The sequence below is a fragment of the Aptenodytes patagonicus genome, chromosome 1 (assembly GCF_965638725.1).
Source record: "Aptenodytes patagonicus chromosome 1, bAptPat1.pri.cur, whole genome shotgun sequence".
NCBI lineage: Eukaryota > Metazoa > Chordata > Aves > Sphenisciformes > Spheniscidae > Aptenodytes > Aptenodytes patagonicus.
Window position 1 is genome coordinate 138,232,458 of NC_134949.1, and position 21,190 is coordinate 138,253,647.

The window sequence follows — 21,190 nt, forward strand, 5'->3', positions numbered from 1 at the left end:
TGAAAACTTAAACGTCAACTTTGTTAGCTATCCCACTTCTTTCAAAACTATATGGAAAAAGAGGGATAGCTTATGAACAGACAGAAGTTCCTGCATGGGTAGCCTGAGACAGTGTCTCAGACTTTTCATCAAGTCATAATTCAAACATTTTAACAGCATCCACTAAGACAGTGAGAGAAGGAAAAAGGAGAGCTAACTGGCATACACTGAGCATTCAACAACAACTGAGGAATCTTCTTTCCCCCAAACGGTTCATAGAAAGCAGGTAAATATTGATCACTTGAGTAAACATTATCTCCATAACCTACTTTTTCTCCTTTTAATCAGAGTCCCACAAAGAAGTCTGTTCCTAGCTGAGGAACAGGGTGCACTCACTTGTGATTAAGTATGGTAAAGAGGCAAAGAAGACATATCAGGTTGGATTAATCTAATTTGGGACCAGAACTCACAGACATTTTGGTAGTGGGGACAAGGAAGTACCCCCCACTTAACAAAGTAGTTGATATCCCCAGAAAAAAAAAAGGGACTTTACGAGTTTCTCAGGAGAGGGGGCTCAAAACTAAACTCTTATTTTGCTCTGCACAATATGTAGCAGTAATGGCATCAAATCCAGTTGTCATGTTGGGCTGTCACAGCTAGAAGAGAACAAAGCAAGAATCTGCTCATTACTACACAGATAGGAAGCCTCTAGCATCATTCTTCAACTTCCAGCTCCTCTATGCACCTTCAGCAATTTTTCCACTGATAGGGTCCATGCCCGTAGTTTCCTGCTTCATTCAGTTATCTCAAATATAGAGTGGCAATTTCTTATACATTTATCCTCACAACACCCCTGTGAGGTAGGGAAACACACATTTTACAGACAGGATAATGAGCCATACAAGAGGCTGAGATAAATTGGTATCTGTTATTTGGTACCCATACCTACCCCAAACCAACAAAAACCAGGGCCTAAATCCCTCTCAGGATCTGGATGTAAGTGACCTGACCATACACCCTGTGACATGGCAAGAGCTGAAATCACAGTGACTTCATGGTGGCAGGAACTATGAGTCAGGTCCCCACACAGAGCAATTTCTGAAGAAAGTCACATCTTTGTTTTTATTGACAGCGAGTTACTGCTTTCAACATAAAACGTCAGGGTGAAAGCAGAGGATAAAGTCTCACGCTTAATGGTTACACAGTGTTTAGTTTTGTGCAAAGCATTATTCTGAAGGAGAGTAAGGTCATCCAAGTATGCTATCGTGGCAGAGTGCAATTCACATCTAATCTAGTCTTTTCTAGAAATTTAAAGACTTTGAAGAAGCAAAAGAGGAGAAAGAATTTTTGCAGAATTTTCTTTAAAGGCTAAGATCAAGATTTTGCACACATTGGGAAAGAGAGGAAAGAGGGAAGCTGCGGAAGAAAAAAGATTATTTTCATTCCACGTGCAAAATTAATAAATGTTACACTAGTACTATGCCACATTAATTTTGCAAGAGCCAACATAATTCTGTTTATAAAGCAGCTTTTAAACAGGGAGAGGTAACATTTTGCAACAGAAAGATGAGCTACCCTTTCACCCACGTTCCTCCATGCCTTGTCTTAAGTGAACAATATACAGGAAATGATACAGAAAAGAGAATGTTTCTGGCTTATTGTTTGATCTGGAATGGAAATAAGAAAACTATAGACATTTACAAGTTTTCCCCTCTCTGCCTCCTTGCGGCTGCACAGTATCAACAGTACTTTTAGTGATCAAGAAAACAGGGGAGATTAGTGCGTGTGCTGTTCATTTGTACTGAAACAAATTGGCAGATGCACATCTTAGGTATCCAAAGATAACGCCACGGTCCCTATGAATCTATGAGAATCAGTTAGGTCAAATAAAAGGAAAGATAATTAATATGATTAAAATAACCATAAGGTAACCATCCTAGGAATCAAGAACAAATTTATGCCTAGACTAAAGATCGGGTAACTCATGCTTACATGCATTACATCACTAATTGTCCTTCCTGATCAGTTATGGGTAGAAGTCTAATTTTAAACCATACATTTTATCTTGGTGCAAAATATTATTCAGTTCAGGGTTAGAAAAGAGACCTTGTACGTTTTTTCTTTTTTTTTTTCCTTTCTATTTTTTAAAGAATGAAAACCAAATCTGATATACTTTTAACATATTTTACGCAATGCTGGATGGAAAAGAAAAGAAGATACTAGTTCCATTTTATCACACACATAACTGAATTCTTACTCGTTCACTGTGACATCATCTTAATGGAGTCCCCCAAAGTTGCACATGCCTTTTTAACCCCAAACAGTTCTCAGAACCCTGTTCATAATTTTTTCCCAGTTCCTCCAATATTTCAAGCCAAATAACTCAGGGAAATATTAGGAACAGTAGTACACTAGATTCCTGGAAAATACTTTCTAGCCAGGCAGCCAGCAGTGCACCTTTAACCAGCTGCCACACTCTGCTGTATCTACAACTTGTATTTTATGAGTGCTTTTTCACGACAGACTCATTTTGTGTTTGCTTCAGCAGGCAAAGAGGAACCCAGAACAGTCAGTCTCATGTTATGGTGTATTCACCTTTGCATTTCTGAATCTAGCAAGCTAGGTGAATAGCTGGCTAGTTCATAGTACCTGAACTGGCTAGGATTAAAATGATAATATGAACAGGAAAAATTGAAATTCAGGATTAACCCTTGGCACAGTTCTCTGATATTTTGTTCTATATTAAAAAAAAATAAAATAGAAAGGGTCTGTGGAAGATAAAACTTCCCAAGGAAAAGTGGTAGCTATAACTTGGTTACCTGCTTTTTGTCTAACAAAAGGCATACAGTATTATGCTTCTTTACTAAATACACTCACTGTTTTCAGTCAAGCAGTAATATTTTTAAGTCTGTTTCCTGGCAAAAGCTACGACCTAAGCTAATCAGTTTTGTCTCTTTCTAGAACATCAATAGTGTAAAAACACACAAAATTAAATTCTGCTTAATGATACAGATAAAACAACTTCCAAGTTCTCAAAAAAAGCGAAAAAAAAAAGTGAAGTGATTACTCATGGGAGCATGCTGGTGATTGCAAAGCTGACCACATTAATCCATTTCAGAGCTTTTTAGAAGAATTTTCTACTCTGACAACTCCCTTTTCACCCTTACTTCACAACCACTGCAGGCTGTATCTCTTCCTGCAGCAACACTCACTGGAGAACACATGTATGCAGCCAGTCACATAACCACACCTGGGCAACAAACCAGGGATAAAGGAAAGAAAAAAAAAGAAGAGAAAAAAAAAAGCAATACCAAAACCCACCCACTCATAACGTTGTTTTACCCAGTACACAAGAGTTTCCCCACATCACACCCTAACAACATTTTTGGCTTGCCAGGTCTGTTTTCCTGATAGGTGTTGACTAGTTTTAATATCTGTATGACATTGTAAACCCTGTAACACAATTACCTTTTCCTTCTGCATTAAGGTATTAGTCTGACAATTTACATTTATCTCTGACTGATACTTATGTTTCCACACAAAAAAGAGGTCAAACACAGTCAAGGAACTATTTGTGCTGATAAAAACATCCTGATAGTGCTCCAAAGTGTTTTAAGTTGTAAAAACTCCAACCATTTTCTCAACTCCGTCTCGTAGTTACCATATGAGTTTAGGGAAATAGCATTGTTTTCCTAACTTCTTATTTCCTTCTCTTCTCCTTTCCTTTTTCTCTCCCTGATCTACTTTAGCTTCTCAGATATTAAATTTGAGACATGTTAGATATTCTGTTTATGCTAAGTGACAAAAAAATCTTCCCAGTTAGCAGCCATCCTCGTCCTTTTCCTTCTACTTGAAGTCTTTCCATCTTTATAGAAGATTTTATTTAGTGATTGGTATAGTCAGCACAGAACTATCACGTAGGTCAAAAATCTACAAGAAAGTTGACAATAATCCATTTTTCCACCTCCATCGTCGCACAAATCCTGGAAGAAGGTCCAGAAGTTATCAAGCTTCACATTCATCCAAGTGCTCCTGATGTGCAGAGGATATTCACAGCTCCAAGCTCCACCATCAGTTCTTAAACTGACACACTTAGCACTCAACAGGGCGGTACTGATATGCATTTGCTGTATCTTAATTGAAAGATTTAGTTTAGAAAACAAACAAAAAAGCCCAACAACCCAAAAGCAAAGCTTTCATACAAAGCACCAAGAGCAACGTGACAAAGATGATCTGTTAGTAAGACTGACACTGTAACAAACTGAAAGGTATGATATTTACCCTCCCAGCGCAAATATGTCATCCTTAGCTCCTGCTCTGGAGAGCTCACAATCTAGAGGACACAGCACAATACAGAGGCAACAAAATAGTGGCATACAGGCAAGGATGAAGGGGGAAAAAAAATGACCATATCAAAATAGCACTGTATCCTTCTAAGGCTTGTATACTGCGCAGCTGGTATTTCCATTTTTAAAAAATACATATAATAATTTTTATGACAATGACATGGTAGTCCTCAGTCAGCATGAAGTTCAGCTGGTTCACAAATACATATTAAAAGAAAAAACCCTGCCTTAAGAGCTTCCAGTTTAAACAGACAAGACAGACAGAGGGTATAAAACAGAGGCACAGAGGGGAAAGAGGTTCTCTATCTGATCAGCTACCCAGCAGGAACAGACCCATGAAACACATTCTTATTTACAAAAATACTGCTCAACATTTTTCAGTCACTGGGGGTTGACACCACCCTACAGAAAGACTTAAATGAGGGGGGGGAAAAAAACCAGTCACAAGACACAAAGGAAAATAAGGAAGAGCTCAGATAAAAATGGACAGAACTCCAAAAAAACGCTGGTTGAGACAAAGGGGAAAAACATTTCTTCATCACAGCAGAAGATAGGATTTTGAAAGGTTGACTGCAGTGAGCTGGTGAAAGAGATAAAATTACAGGAGAAAGAGAGGGAGGAGAGAATCCGTGAAAAGCTGAAATCCTGGAGGACTAGTTTGAAATGGACTCAGAGATAAAAAAGAAGGCCAGGAAGGGAAAACAAATAGCAGACTAAAACAAAGGATTGGGCAATATTTACTCATCCAAATGTTTGGGGTTTTGCTCATATTTTAATTGTGATTTGCCGAAAGAGTGGAAAATTAATGTAGTGTATAATTGCTCTAAATACCTTGACATACCAAATTTATCAAAAAACCAAACCAAACCAAAACCCAACAACAACCAACCCACAAACCAAAATACTCCCCAAAACTACACCATCCAAACAACTTCAAAAACCTGCTGCAAAGAGCACAGCAGTAGTCCTTCTTAATCAAGAAAATGGAACGAGAATAAACTTGGTCAGAAGCTGCAAAAGCTATTTCATTAGGCAAAAAATGGTTAACTGTATTCTGATCACCTTCTACTACCTCCAAGGATTGTGGGACAAGATATTATTAGTGATGTAAAGTTGTAGAGCTGTAATTGTTATCAGTGTTGGTTTATTCCATGCAGTAGGTGTTGGATACTTGAGTAAACAAAAGATCAGTGGTCAACTCTTGAACAACAAACGTGGGATGGCTGCACTGAGCCTTTAAAAGCACCTGATTAAGCATGCAGAGTTCTTGCAATAAAATTCAATAAGCTACTTCTCAGCAGTGCTATACAGCCCTTGAATAACTTATAAAATAGCTTTATATCCCAGAGATACTATGAAGCATATTCCAGAATTTGACAGGTTTTGTGCATAAGCCCACGCAAACTTCTTGGTTGAGTTGATCTTAGTAATTTAAATCCCTTCAGACTTCAAGATCCTAGAACAATCTGAACCATTTTTCAGAAGCTGGTATAAACGGCAAGAACTTCTCGCTCATTTCTTCCTGTTCACTAAACTATTTGCATACATCGGTCAGCCTTACAAAATACTTCCCTGTTGGCCCAGCTGCATGAGAAACCAAACTAGCATGAGAAATCAAACTATTTTCAAACTTTAAAATAAAAAAGGCTCAAGTGTCCTATTCCTTTCCATATACACAACTTATTTTAAAAACTTCACTTTCTCATCCTGGTTGATGGGTTTGATTAACTGCGTACTTCTTACCAGCCCTTCACTTGGCTTGATATTTGTAAGCTGGATCACTTCAAGATGAGCAGACTGGGAAACCAGCGGATCAGAAGAGAGCGAGATAATGTGATCACAGACGCCAGAGAGAGTTTTACACTAGGAAAGAGAAAAAAATAAAATGTCACAATAAGCATACCATTGCTAACTATTTGCATATCAACCTACAACTTAAACCACTGCATTTTTAAAGTACGTATTAAATCACATTTCTGAATCGACAAGGCAGAGGGAATGAAAGAGGAGGGGGAAAGGCCTCAGTCAGCAGCACAATACAAAATCCATTTTCTGTGATGACCCCGAACTGACACAGTGTCAGACCAGGGAAGAACAAGAGGCAAATGCTTTTGCATCTGAGTAGGGAGAACAAGGGACTGCATGAGCTGCTCCCATGCGCTCTCAGGGTTAGGTGCCCTGCCTCTGAGCTGTGCTCAGGCATGCAGGGAGCACGTGGTGAGCTCCAACCCCCCTCTCTGCCCACATCTTTTGCAAAGACATTATGTGCCCCCAAACCCCGCTAATTTCAGTTGAACGTGCAGATGCTCAGCACAGATGAAAATCAGGCTCTTAACGATGACAGGTAACTCCCATTAACTCTGAAGTTTATTCTATACTAATAAAACATGCTAATTGACTTTGGACTGAGTTTCTCATGTTCTGCTGCTGCCAAGCATGAGTTACTATTGCAGGCATGAAGATTACAATGAATAACCACTTCACGATGGGATAATTCTTAAACCTGTTATCTTTGGCAGCCTCTTTGCAGCAAGATAGAAATAAAAAAGTTTCTAAAAAGGCTGGGACTGTCAAACGGGTACTGTGTATCTCCTCATCTCTCGCTGCCTGAACGCCCTCTTCTAAGAAGCAGGGAAGCTGTGATTTTTTCCTATCATTCTCTCATATTTCTGTAAGCAAGTGACTTTTGAGAGTTTCCATGTTTTCCATGAAGTCCCCTTTCAGCAACTAAAACTGATTTCTTGGTTCAGGTTTCCAAACACGTGTTTTGTCAACAAATTCAGGGATTAGGACATTCTTCTGGTCCCAAAACTGTGGTACCTCCAAAATCAATTAAGAACTAGCTTAACTGCTCTCAAATTCAAAAGATGAAAGCTAGCCAGTCTCCTCAAATGACTAAAACACAACTGCACACAACTGCTGCACCAACCACTCTTCCAAGATTGCAAAGCGTACTTCTTAAAGTAAAAAATATCTACAACAATGCTATGAAAAATAATATAAAACTGGATATAACCTCCTTGCCAAATCACCATTACAATTCCAAATGCCAAACTACAAATATCTTATGTAAAAAGGAAAGTAAAAAAACTTAAGTGACAGTGAAATCTTAATCCTGTTACAGACCATTACATTGGGATTTTCTCCTCTTTAAATTATTTTTCTCCTCTATAAATTATCTCCAATTTCAATTATTGCAAGTTTAGCTTTGTATATAGATGGCTTATTCTATTGAACGATAATGTTTCAGAATGAATAAACAAATCAGAATCAAAAGGAAAATATAACAAAATTCATATTACCAACATGACCTTCTTCCAGAGATAATATTAACTTCAAGCAGAGACACACACACACACACACCCTACCCCTTCTGCTTTATCTGTATTTCATGATGCAGGATCATTACTGAAAAAAGGAAGTCAAGAAATATATAAAATGGGGTTAAGAACGCTTTCTGCTTTACCTAAATTAGGAAAAAGTGAAAAAGTGAACTTTATTGCAAGATTGTTTTTTTATGGCTTTTTGGATACGTGAAAATTTCTTTGAGCTGACATTTTAAAAAAGTAAAAATGATATAAAATTCCATAATAAAAATGAAAACTTAGATTTCCTGTTTGTTTGGGGTTTTTGATACAATGCTGGCATGTTATTTGTATTTTCCTCTCTCTTGTAACTGCACTGACAATTATTGAAAAATTACTTTTAGAAAATTACAGAACACAGCTCTCCACATGCAAAGTGAAGAGACCTACATTATAAATCATTCTCTGGTGATGAAAACTGAATTTTTCATATATCTTTAGACTTGCATTGTCCCACCTATTCTTCCTATTAATCTCTTCTAAAACTACTAAATTTATGGGGTCCTTAGCAGTTTCAGAGAAACTTCTACTTACAATGAATTCATTTATGATTTTTTTCTCTTATTCCCAACTGTTGCATTGCAGAGAGATGCCAAAACGCACAGGAGTGTTCCTACCACCTAACACAAGGTATGCCATTTCAAGTTCACAGATGTGGCTCCTCATTAAAAAATGTCCTCAGCTGCCTTGACAGATGATGGGGAAAGGAAAGGAGTAAGGCAAGTCCAAGATGTGGTATGGAACAGAAGCCTAAGCTGAGATGCATTAAATAGCTCCCTGGAGCAGCTGCTCTCTCCCTGCCGCTCTGTGAGACGGGTACAGACAGTCTATACAGTAAGCCTATGGAGATCAGCATTCCAATATGGTTATATTGGTTGCAATCCTAAAACAAGGTGGTGTGAATATTCCCCAAGAGGAGCTCTGGGAATTTGGATGCCAAAATCACCAAGTTACTACGATAAGAAAATCTGCCATATGCTTCTATGCATTTCTAAAAGATTATTGTCTTTCGAGTCTTGCGGCTTGCTCTCCATCTTAGATATTCATACCGCCGTCCAACAGCACAATACCGTGCCGATTCTAAGCACAATAAATGAGTCACAGCAAAGTCCCTAGAGAAGACCCTATGATTAGAGGATGCTCTTTCAGATTGAGGCTTCAAATTCTATGACCTTTCCAAAATGTAAACACTCATTCAACATGTGGGGATGCATACATAACTGTCTTCCTTCCTAGAAAAATGATATTTAGGGGCAAAACTCTGCTTCATTATTATAAAATCTTTTCCCCTTCATGAGTACCCAGATCTGACCAGGGTGAAGACAAATGTTAAAGACAGAGAACTTTTAAAGCTTCATTAAATGTTATCAGATTTATTACCATGTATTAGTACCAGAGGTGACTGGAAACAGCAAAAGAAAATGGAAGGTACAGAAAAGTGAAAACGAAAGTTCTTGAATTACTTCTCTCATTTTCTGACCAACAGAATTAGCTCTTTTTCTTCTAATAGAGCACTAGCAGCCCTGAGTGATTCACTAAGACAACATGCCATGAACTAACTGCACCCATAAAGAGAGTTTCTCAAGAAACAGCCACTCCGGATAATGAGACCTAATCACAACATCGTCTGCTTAGTAATTATGGAATAGTTCTGTCCAGCAAAATCATTTCATTAAAACGTGTTTTGCTTTGCTTGTGAGAACTGTCCTTTCCTTTGGAGGGGAAAGGATGTTTGCTGTAGGAGGATTTTGAATTTAAGGCTCACTGCTATTGCATAGCAAACTGGCGTATTCATGTCGCCCAGACTTCCAAGGAATGACTAGCTAATTTGTTTATAATTAAACTGCTCATCTAATTTCAGAATACTATGCATTTTATTTCCGTTTTCTTGTTCCAGCATAATTTCAAGACCTTGGGAACAAAAAGCAATCTTTTTTTAGACGACGGGTCTGGGTTCTGCCCAACCATCCAAAACTTTCAGCTGCTACAAGAAAATACCTAACAACTCCTTTAGCTTTCTTCTGAAAGTATAAGAAGCCTGTTTGTGTTCGAATACTTACAGAATCTTACAAGCCTCCCTTAACTATTACATATTTAAATAATTTTGGTTAAATACTCCTTGGTTAAAGAACTGGACTGTAAATAGGATCAAGTGTCTATTGGGTTTGTGTGGAAGGCCAAATTTTCACGAACTCTGAGCTTGCCCAGAGCCAGGACAGCAAGGGGCCCACTCTTACACAGCAGGTATCCTGCAAAGACAGGGTAGACAGGCTGTCACCGGAAACACGTCCAGAGGCTGACACAGGCAAAATAATGCATTTTTCCTTGCCTTTACTCTCAGAAACATCTCATTCATGGTTTGTGGGTTGTTTTCTTGTGTGTGCGTGTGTGTGTGTGGAGGATGGGAGAAGGAGGAGGAGGGAAGTTCAGCCCCAGGAACATACTGCAGCTTGGATGGCTCTGGGACACATTCACAGGGTACAGCCGTGTCAGTTTACAACAGTTTAACCAGTGGCTCTGAATGTAGTTACCATCCAGTTCCTGCCCAGATTACTGCCGTTGACTTCATTGGCCAAGGCTTTTTAATATACCAATCAGCATAAATCAGCATACAGACAAAACAGCCTTTTCACCAGGAGCATGCTTCCTCCCCGTCAGGTCTCTTTATGGAAAAAGACCTTGGACCTATTCAGTGGATCAGGACCTTCTATGGCAAAGATGCTGCCACATGGCACAAGAACAATGTTAATTTAATGGAGGCAACATGCTATTGTATTCAGAAAGTTCCTAAGTAAACCACCTTTGACTTCTCTATGCTCCTCTTCCTGAACAGTTCACACTGTGGCTCATCAGGTTCATTCCATATTCATTCAAGCCACAACCCTGCCTAAATCTAAAGTTATGTTCGATGCTACTTTAACTTCTAGCTTGACTAAATTTTCCCTAAGCTCCCCAGACTTCACTGGAGCTTTCACCTTGGCGGATGCAAAGCCAATTTGACAAATTACATAGGTGCGAGAAATACAGGGGGGTTTATTATTACATTTTTATTATTATTTATTAATAAAAAGTTTTAAATTATTATTTTATTTGATGGAAAGTAATGGACTGTCATAATATTTTGCATGTAGGCTACTTGATTTGAGTGGAAGAAAAGCACACAAACAGTGCACTTTTGCTACTCATTTTGTTCCAAACAATTTATGAACACATTACTTTTCAGCGTAACTATTCAGCACAAGCTGTATCACAGACGTGTATTTTGTTTCACTAAAATCATATGACAGTACAACTCACCTTTTCTCTCAAATGGTAGTTACCTTTTGTTACTTTGTAAAACTACATTTCTGTTTATGCAAACATTGTTAACGGGATCAGGATCCTTTATCTTTTGTAACTGCCGATTCCCCGCTGCAATGCAGTACTAGCTACAGTAAGACACACAGGAAGATGGGCATCCAATTGCTCCTACAAAAATCAGCAGGGATTAAAAATGCCCGGCCTTTCTCAAGTTGCACTCAGCTTTCAGTGTGCAAGGTATCTGAACAAAGGAAAAGGATTTGGCCAGGCCAAAAAAAAAGCAAGTTACAAAAGATTAACTGAGAGAAATCAACAGATGATTACATTTTCTCCTTTTGTAACACAGTCCCTGTTCTCACTATAAGCCTTACAGTGATGACTTCAGTTCTTTTTTGCAGTAACTCATCACTGCACTTTAGTAATAAGTTCTCCTCTCTATTCAGTGACAAACTTATAATTGCAGATTGAAGCTACACCACACTCTTTATGTGCAAAGCTAAATGATTCAAAGGAGGATGAAAAATATCATTACACAGCATCTAGTTGTTTGGCAGAAATTCAAGGGGAAACATTTTCTTTCACTCAGTAGGCAACTAGTTTACGCCCCAGAGCATGAAGAATGAAAGATAATACTTCGTTTCTACCTGTAGTTTTGGACTGTAGTGTACCAACTTCTAATGGATTTTCCACAATTGCTCCTTCTTTCAGCCAGGGGGATGAGGACCTAAAGGTGACTAGATTAGGTTTGCATCTGTTCTGACTCTCTGTGGCTACTTCAATTTGTGCTGGGAAAATGTCTGTCTTCTGCAGCAGAGTGGAAGTACTTAGGGACACGGCTAGCTTCAGAGGCCTCCACAAGCCGTGGCCTTTCCTCAAACCGTTCATCTGTCGTCTGTTCAATCCAGGCAGCTCTAGGGTCACAAAGCATTTCTGGTCAAGCAAACAGACTTGTGTTTGTTCCTGTCTTTAATTTTACCCAGACTAGTGACCAATCTTAAATCTATCTTGCCAAGTATTTGCAATACTGAAGCATCTTGGCTTAAACACATTCCCAGGGCTGAGGGCAAGAAAAGCACCAGATGCCCCAAACAACTCTCTCACCTATGTTATTTGGATGAGGGATATGATGCCAATAAGACACACAGACATTCAGGGCTAAAGGTAATAAAAAAATGTCTGGGCAATGTTAAGTTTAATCTATTTGGGAAAAAAAAAAAGCTTGGTTAGTTACAACTGACCGACACAAAGCAACTTGCTACATGAGCATTCAGGATGAAGTCTAACTAGTTAGCTTAAGCCAAACCAAATAATTATTAACCAATTAATTTAGTCCAAAACATTTGTTGTACTGTAGGGAATGCATCAGTAACTCCGGCAATCTTAGAACCAATTGGGCCTGGACTTGCATTTATATATACATGAAGTTTAAACAGTGAACTAAATCTTATTTGGGATGCAAAAAGAGAGGCCTCTATTAGAGTGAAGTTTGCTGGGACCAATTTGCAAGGTATAGACTCTTGAAAAGAAGCAGGTGGTTACTTTTTCTTTTTTTTTCTTTAATAAGACTATAAAAATGATACCTTTGACAATGCATTTTTAGTCGATTATAGTTCTATAACAAATATTCAAATATAGTGGGCAGGAGTGAGTTATCATCACTGTGGTTTCTGCAAGGCTCTTAGCATAGAGAACATTCTGATCCATTACTTGTTTTCTTTTTCAATTTAGTAACTCTTTTTTAATTTAAATAGCTCATTTGTTTTTCAAAAACTTCTGAATATTAATTTCACTCTGTGGTTCTACTTTCTATGGTTTTCCAACTCAGTAAAGCTATATTTTTTGCAGGAAAAGCAGCGTAATTTTAAGAAAGTGAAATTCCTTAGGGAACCATTCTCTTTTTTTATAGAATTAAACTGAAAAGAAAATTCAGTTAAAACTTATTATTAATCTGACTGGAACCCAGCTTCTACTTTCTATAATTAGTCTGTCTTGCTTTGCTCTCACTTTAATACTCTACCGCTTCACATGGATTAATCTGAACTAGATATTTCCATCATACACAGCCTTGAACAGCTGGATGGAATCAATGAATTATTCTTCAAAGATTTTAAAGTTCCATTCAGACTTTCGCAACGATTAACTTATAACTCCCCAAATAAGCAGAACTGATACCCTTTTAAGCTGAGCAGTTTTCCATACATTTTATCATCTCAAGTTAAATCAATATAAAGATTCTACATATAAACTAGCAAGAGCATACTGATTTCCAATTTTGAAGCAAACACCACACCTATGGCTTATCCTTTCATATTTAGGCCCACTGTATTTTAAAACCTGTTCTTCTTAATTTAGTATTTTCTATTGCCATCTACTTCTGTTGGTATTATTTTCTGGTGATATTTACTTTCTGTTTATATTAATAATTTATTACAATTATTATTATTTATTTATTATATCACTTACTGAGCAAAAGTTAACCTGGAAAAAACAGACCGAGAAATGAAGTGGCAGAAATATGAAGCCTTTCTCTGTATTCATGAATATTTCAGAAGCATCAACATTTTAATGAGCAAAAACCAACACATTATTCCTGTGTGGTTTTATGCTGCTTATTCCACAGAAACCAAGTGTTTCTGTGAACAAATTCACGGCAAAAAAAAACTTTAAGAAATACAGTTATCTTTAAAATAATTGTTTCAACACACCTGCAATTCTAGGACAGAAAATTATAGAAGAGACATTTTTTCCCAGACACACTTTGCAACTCCATTTGGAAGAAATAAACAAGTTGAAGTAGGCAATTTCTTCTTAAAACTTCATCAGTTTTCCATAAGACCTTTTTCCTTTAGATACATTTTATGTGTTCAGTTGAATAACACAGATTAGTTTACTACTTAACCTAATATTGTGAGTGACTATCAAAATGCTTTTATATAGCATTTGAAACTCAAATTGCTTAAAAGAAAACAAAAATATTTCTTTCTTGAACAGAAGCTGAAGCTATGCAGTTCTGTCTCCACAGAATACCATTTCTTAAACGTATCAGTGGTATCTAAAAAGCTAACATCAGAGTAAGTTTACTGACATTAAAACAAACTATCTATGGACAAGGTGATTCAGCAGTCTCTCCACATGAACACCCACACTGCCATCTGAAAGAAAGAGGGCATTCATTTCCTTTTCAAAAGAAATTACTGCCATTAGAATATGAGCACATTAACTGTTTTTTGGCCCTACATAATTAAAGCAAATCCATCAGTCATTTAATTGAGGATCTTGCCTTTGGTGAGGGATGTTACCTACTCCCACACGCTTTAGAGGAAAGCATGAAGACTCAGTGACAGGTTAACTTTAGGGGTATCCATGTATGCACTTCAATAACACCAGAGTGGTCTCACATTGCCCGCTTGTGCCCACACACCCTCTTGCCCCATGATTTGGCACAAAGTAGGCTCGCTCCAGGGGGAACGGGGCAGCATCCCCACAGGAGATGTGTGCTTACAGAGCTCCAGCCCCAGAACCACAGCACACGAGTCCAAAATAACACTCTGAGCTACATGAATAATGGAATTGTTCAACCGAGAACACAGGTTCAACCTGAAGTAAACCACTGGATCACCAATAGGTAATGCGGACAAAAATCAACTACTTTGATCCAATGATCTGCTCCTAAGGTGGTAAATTTCTTGGTGTCCTAAAGAATGCAAGTACATAACTGTCTGTGCTGGTTTTGGCTGGGGTAAAGTTAGTTTTCTTCATAGTAGCTAGTATGGGGCTGTGTTTTGGATTTGTGCTGGAAACAGTGTTGATAACACAGGGGTGTTTTAGTTACTGCTGAGCAGTGCTGACACAGCATCAAGGCCTTTTCTGCTCCTCACACCACCCCACCAGCTGGGGATGCACAAGAAGTTGGGAGGGGACACAGCCGGGACAGCTGACCCCAACTGACCAAAGGGATATTCCACACCATATGATGTCATGCTCAGCAATAAACTAGGGGGAAGGTTGGCCGGGGGCCTGCTGCTCGGGGACTGGCTGGGCATCCGTCGGCGGGTGGTGAGCAATTGTTTTCATTTGCATCTCTTGTCTTTCTTGGGTTTTATTTCTCTCTCTCTGTTATTTTCCTTTTCATTAAGATTTATTACTGTTATTACCATCATTATTTTATTTTCTTTCAATTATTAAACTATTCTTATCTCAACCCATGAGTTTTCTCACTTTTACCCTTCCAATTCTCTTCTCCCCATCCTGCTGGGCAGGGGGAGTGAGTGAGCGGCTGTGTGGTGCTCAGTTGCTGGCTGGGGTTAAACCATGACGGTCCTTTTTGGCATCCAACGTGGGGCTTGAAAGGTTTGAGATAACAACAGATTGACCGGAGTGTATTAGAAGGGATTTTATATCTGTTAACAGTTGTGGGTCACAATATTGATTCATCTGTTCTCGATATTAGTTTATCTGATCTGCGCCACGCTCTTTCTTTGCTATACATGTTAAAGATTGGTGTTGGTTTTTGCAGTTTGCTGTGCTCTGCAGTGATTAGTGATGTTTTGCCTGGGAGATTTGTTATTAAAACACTGACCTTGACCTTAATCTGGTATTTGGGTTCTGTACTGAAGCCATTACTGTACTTCAGGTACCATCTCATGGAGCCAATTAACAATTATACTTCTTCCTCTGAGAGGTTTTTTATGGAGGAAATACAGAATGCACCTTTGCTACCTTTTTCTGTGATGTTTTCTCCCTTGTTACAGTAACTTCTTAGTATATTGAACATCCTTGGGTAGTTAAAATACTTCTATTGGTGTTTTTTAGGAATATTGCTTCAGTTTTGTCTAAGGTTAACAAGCAATTTAGGAAATTGGAAATAAGCAATTGGAAAAAAGGCAGGAGTCCTCAGTCTTTCACGGTGATTCCTGTCAAGTTTGAAGGACTTCCCTTCAGGTATGGAGGTATCCCTTCAAGGAAGAACCTGCAAATTCCCGAAGGAAATGGACCAACATTGAGGGAGGTATCCAGCATCTGAGGGAATTAGCTGTGTTAACAACCTGGGTGACAACCAGGCATCCAAAGACCCGGATGAAATCTGGTGCCTGCTGTCCATGTGGTGAAAGTTTGTATGAAATGCACCAATATCATACACCCGCACCCTGGCGATAATGAGCTGGACAGACACGGCGGTACCAACTATAGATGAACTGGCCAGACAACTCCGAGAATAAAAGATAATCTCGCTTCTTCCATGTGGGCCTGTGTCTCAGCTGTGCACAGACTGACCCAAAAAATGTCCGAGCAAGCCGAGAAGGGTAGGTCTTCCTCATGCACTCCAACCAAGGCCTCAGCTATTATGGGTCAGCCTTTTTCTGTTTAAGGGAAAGGGTACCAGTGGCGCACACCATGCGCAACCCTGTAGTTCTTCCTGCGTGACCAGGGGGAGGACATGAGGAAGTGAGATGGTGAACCTACCTGGAGACTAGAAGCTCAGGTACAGGAACTGCAAGGAAAAACAACAGCCAAAAAGCATCCATCCAGGAAAATTACTGCTCCCGTGCCTGTTGGGCAGAGTAGAAGGGCTGATCGTACTTTTGAACCTGATAAAGGGATTTCTGTTTTGCAGTTACAGAAATCAAGTAACGAAGACTCCTACCAGGAATAGAGGGGCCCTGCCTTCAGCCAGGCGGAGGAAAGGGACAACCGGGTTTACTGGACTGTGTGGATTCAATGGCCTGGCACATCAGCCCCACGGGAGTATAAAGCTCTAGTGGACACTGGTGCACAGTGTACCCTAATACCATCAGATTACAAAGGGGCAGAACCCATCTGTATTTCTGGAGTGACAGAAGGATCCCAAGAACTGTCTGTGTTGGAGGCTGAGGTAAGCCTAACTGGGAATGAGTGGCAGAAGCACCCCATTGTGACTGGTCTGGAGGCTCCATGTATCCTTGGCATAAACACCTCAGGAGAGGGTATTTCAAGGACCCAAAAGGGTACCGGTGGGCTTTTGGTATAGTTGCCTTGAGTACGAAGAAGATTAAACAGCTGTCTAGCTTGCCTGGTCTCTCAGACAATCCATCTGTGGTGGGGTTACTGCGGGTTAAAGAACAGCAGGTGCCAACTGCTACCATGACAGTCTACCGGTGACAATATCGCACCAATCGAGACTCCCTGGTTCCCATCCATAAGTTGATCCGGCAACTGGAAAGTCAAGGAGTGATCAGTAACACTCATTCACCCTTTAATAGTCCCATAGGACCAGTGCAAAAATCTAATGGAGGGTGGAGGCTAACGGTGGACTATCGAGGCCTGAACGAAGTCACGCTGCCACTGAGTGCTGCCGTACCAGATATGCTAGAACTTCAATAGGAACTGGAGTCAAAGGCAGCCAGGTGGTATGCCACAATTGATGTTGCTAATGCGTTTTTCTCAATCCCTTTGGCAGCAGAGTGCAGGCCACAGTCGCTTTCACGTAGAGGGGCGTCCAGTACACCTGGAACCAACTGCCCCAGGGGTGGAAATACAGCCCCACCATTTGACATGGACTGATCCAGACTGCACTGGAACAGGGTGAGGCTCTGGAACACCTGAAATACATTGATGACATCATCGTGTGGGGCAAACGCAGAGGAAGCGTTTGAAAAAGGGAGAAGAATAATCCAGATTCTTTTGAAAGCTGGTTTTGCTATAAAACAAAGTAAGGTCCAAGGACCTGCACAGGAAATCCAGTTTTTAGGAATAAAATGGCAAGATGGGCATTGTCAAATCCCAATGGATGTGATCAATAAAATAACAGCCATGTCTCCACCAACTAGCAAAAAAGAAACACAAGGTTTCTTAGGTGTTGTGGGTTTTTGGAAAAGGCATATTCCAGGTTATAGTCTGATTGTAAGCCCTCTCTATCGAGTGACCCGGAAGAAGAATGATTTCAAATGGGGCCCTGAGCAACCACAAGCCTTTGAACAAATTAAACGGGAGAGAGTTCGTGCAGTAGCCCTTGGGCCAGTCCGGACAGGACAAGATATGAAAAACATGCTTTACACTGCAGCCAGGGATAATGGCCCTACCTGGAGCCACTGGCAGAAAGCGCCTGGAGAGAATCGAGGTCGACCCCTAGGGTTTTGAAGCTGAGGATACAGGGGATCTGAAACCTGTTACACTCCAACTGAAAAATAAATATTAGCAGCATATGAAGGAATTTGAGCCGCTTCAGAAGTGGCTGGCACAGAAGTACAGCTCCTCCTGGGCACCCCGACTGCCGGTGCTGGGCTGGATGTTCAAAGGGAGGATACCCTGTACACGTCATGCAACTGATGCTACGTGGAGTAAGTGGGTCGCACTGATCACACAACGGGCTCGAATATGAAACCCCAGTTGCCCAGGAATCCTGGAAGTGATCATGGACTGGTCAGAAGGCAAAGATTTTGGAATATCGCCAGAGGAGGAGGTGACGCATGCTGAAGAGACCCCACTGAATAATAAACTACCAGAAAATGAGAAGCAATCTGCCCCGTTCACTGATGGGTCCTGTCGTCTTGTGGGAAAGCATCGGAGGTGGAAGGCTGCTGTGTGGAGTCCTATACAACCAGTTGCAGAAACTGCTGAAGAAGAAGGTGAATCGAGTCAGTTTGCAGATGTGAAAGCCATCAGGCTGGCTTTAGATATTGCTGAACGAGAAAAGTGGCCAGTAGTTTATACTGACGCGTGGATGGTGGCAAATGCCCTGTGGGGGTGGTTGCAGCAATGGAAGCAGAGCAACTGGCAGCGCAGAGGTAAACCCATCTGGGCTGACACACAGTGGCAAGATATTGCTGCCCGGGTAGAGAACCTGGTTGTAAAAGTACATCACGTAGATGCTCACGTACCCAAGAGTCGGGCCACTGAAGAACACTGAAACAATGAGCAGGTGGACCAGGCTGCTAGAATTGAAGTGGCTCAGGTGGATCTAGATTGGGAACGTAAGAATCATAGAATCATAGAATAGTTTCGGTTGGAAGGGACCTCTAAAGGTCATCTACTCCAACCCCCTGCTGTGGGCAGGGACATCTTCAACTAGATCAGGTTGCTCAGAGCCCCGCCCAACCTGACCTTGAACGTTTCCAGGGATGGGGCATCCACCACCTCTCTGGGCAACCTCTTCCAGTGTTTCACCACCCTCAGCGTAAAAAATTTCTTCCTTCTATCTAGTCTAGGTCTACCCCCCTTTAGTTTAAAGCCATTCCCCCTTGTCCTGTCACAACAGGCCCTGCTAAAAAGTCTGTCCCCATCTTTCTTATAAGCCCCCTTTCAGTACTGAGAGGCTGCAATAAGGTCTCCCCGAAGCCTTCTCTTCTCGAGGCTGAACAACCCCAACTCTCTCAGCCTTTCCTCATAGGAGAGGTGTTCCATCCCCCTGATCATTTTCGTGGTCCTCTTCTGGACCCGCTCCAACAGGTCCATGTCTGTCTTACACCGAGGACCCCAGAGCTGGACGCAGTACTCCAGGTGGGGTCTCACCAGAGCAGAGGAGAGGGGCAGAATCACCTCCCTCGACCTGCTGGCCACGCTTCTTTTCATGCAGCCCAGGGTACGATTGGCCTTCTGGGCTGCGAGCGCACATTGCTGGCTCATGTCCAGCTTTTCACCCACCAGTACCCCCCAGTCCTTCTCGGCAGGGCTGCTCTCAATCCCTTCATCCCCCAGCCTGTATTGATACCGGGGGCTGCCCCAACCCAGGGGCAGGACCTTGCACTTGGCCTTGTTAAACCTCATGAGGTTCACACGGGCCCACTTCTCAAGCTTGTCCAGGTCCCTCTGGATGGCATCCCGTCCCTCTGGCGTGTCGACCGCACCACTCAGCTTGGTGTCACCTGCAAACTTGCTGAGGGTGCACTCGATCCCACTGTCTATGCCATTGATGAAGATATTAAACAGTACCGGTCCCAATACGGACCCCTGCGGGATGCCACTCATCTCCAATCTCCATCTGGACATTGAGCCGTTGACCACTACTCTCTGGATGCAACCACCTAACCAATTCCTCACCCACTGGACAGTCCACCCATCGAATCCATACCTCTCCAGTTTAGAGAGAAGGATGTTGTGGGGGACTGTGTCAATGGCCTTACAGAGGTCCAGACAGATGACCTCTGTAGCCCTTCCCTTGTCCACTGATGCAATCACCCCATCATAGAAGGCCACTAGGTTAGTCAGGCAGGACTTGCCCTTGGTGAAGCCATGCTGGCTGTCTCGAATCACTGCCCTGTCCTCCATGTGCCTTAGCATAGCTTCCAGGAGGATCTGTTCCATGATCTTCCCAGGCACAGAGGTGAGACTGACTGGCCTGTAGTTCCCTGGGTCTTCCTTCTTTCCCTTTGTAAAAATGGGGGTTATGTTTCCCCTTTTCCAGTCAGTGGGAACTTCACCAAACTGCCACAACTTCTCAAATATCATGGGTAGTGGCTTAGCAACTTGGATAGTGGCTTAGCATCTTAGTAAGGGTGAGCTATTTGTAGTTCAGTGGGCCCATGACACGTCAGGACATTTAGGGAGAGATGCATCATACAAATGGGCTCGTGAACAGGGGGTGGACTTGACTAGTGATGCCATTGCACAGGTTATCCACGAATGTCAAACATGCACCATAATCAAACAAGCCAAGCAGCTAAAGCCTTTTTGGTATAGAGGACAATGGCTGAAATACCAATATGGGGAGGCCTGGCAGATTGATTATATCACACTCCCACAAACCTGCCAAGGCAAGCGCCATGTGCTTACAATGGTGGAGGCAACCACCGGATGGCTGGAAACATATCCCGTGCCGCATGGCACTGCCCGGAACACTATCCTGGGCCTTGAAAAGCAAGTCCTATGGCGACATGGCACCCCAGAAAGAGTTGAGTCAGACAACGGGACTCATTTCCGAAACAACCTCATAGACACCTGGGCCAAAGAGCACAGCATTGAGTGGGTATATCACATCCCCTATCAGGCACCGGCCTCCTGGAAAATTGAACAGTACAATGGACTGTTAAAGGCTACACTGAGAGCAATGGGTGGCGGGACATTCAAACATTGGGACACACATTTAGCAGAAGCCACTTGGCTAGTTAACACTAGAGGATCTGCCAGTTGACCTGGCCCTGCCCAATCAAAACCCCTGCACGCTGTGGAAGGAGGTAAGATCCCCATAGTACATATAAGGAACTTGTTGGGGAAAACAATCTGCGT

The 21,190-nt window shown here is 41.3% G+C and overlaps 1 protein-coding gene across 7 annotated transcripts in view; it reads right to left on the bottom strand.

Annotated features, from left to right (window-relative positions):
* Positions 1-21,190, bottom strand: part of CNKSR2 (connector enhancer of kinase suppressor of Ras 2) — a 235,770-nt gene that overhangs the window by 128,995 nt on the left and 85,585 nt on the right. For all 7 annotated transcript variants that reach the window (XM_076356481.1, XM_076356466.1, XM_076356473.1 and 4 more), the window contains exon 6: positions 6,069-6,188. In XM_076356481.1, coding sequence (XP_076212596.1) covers positions 6,069-6,188 — 120 coding nt within the window. The remainder of the gene's footprint in view (positions 1-6,068; positions 6,189-21,190) is intronic.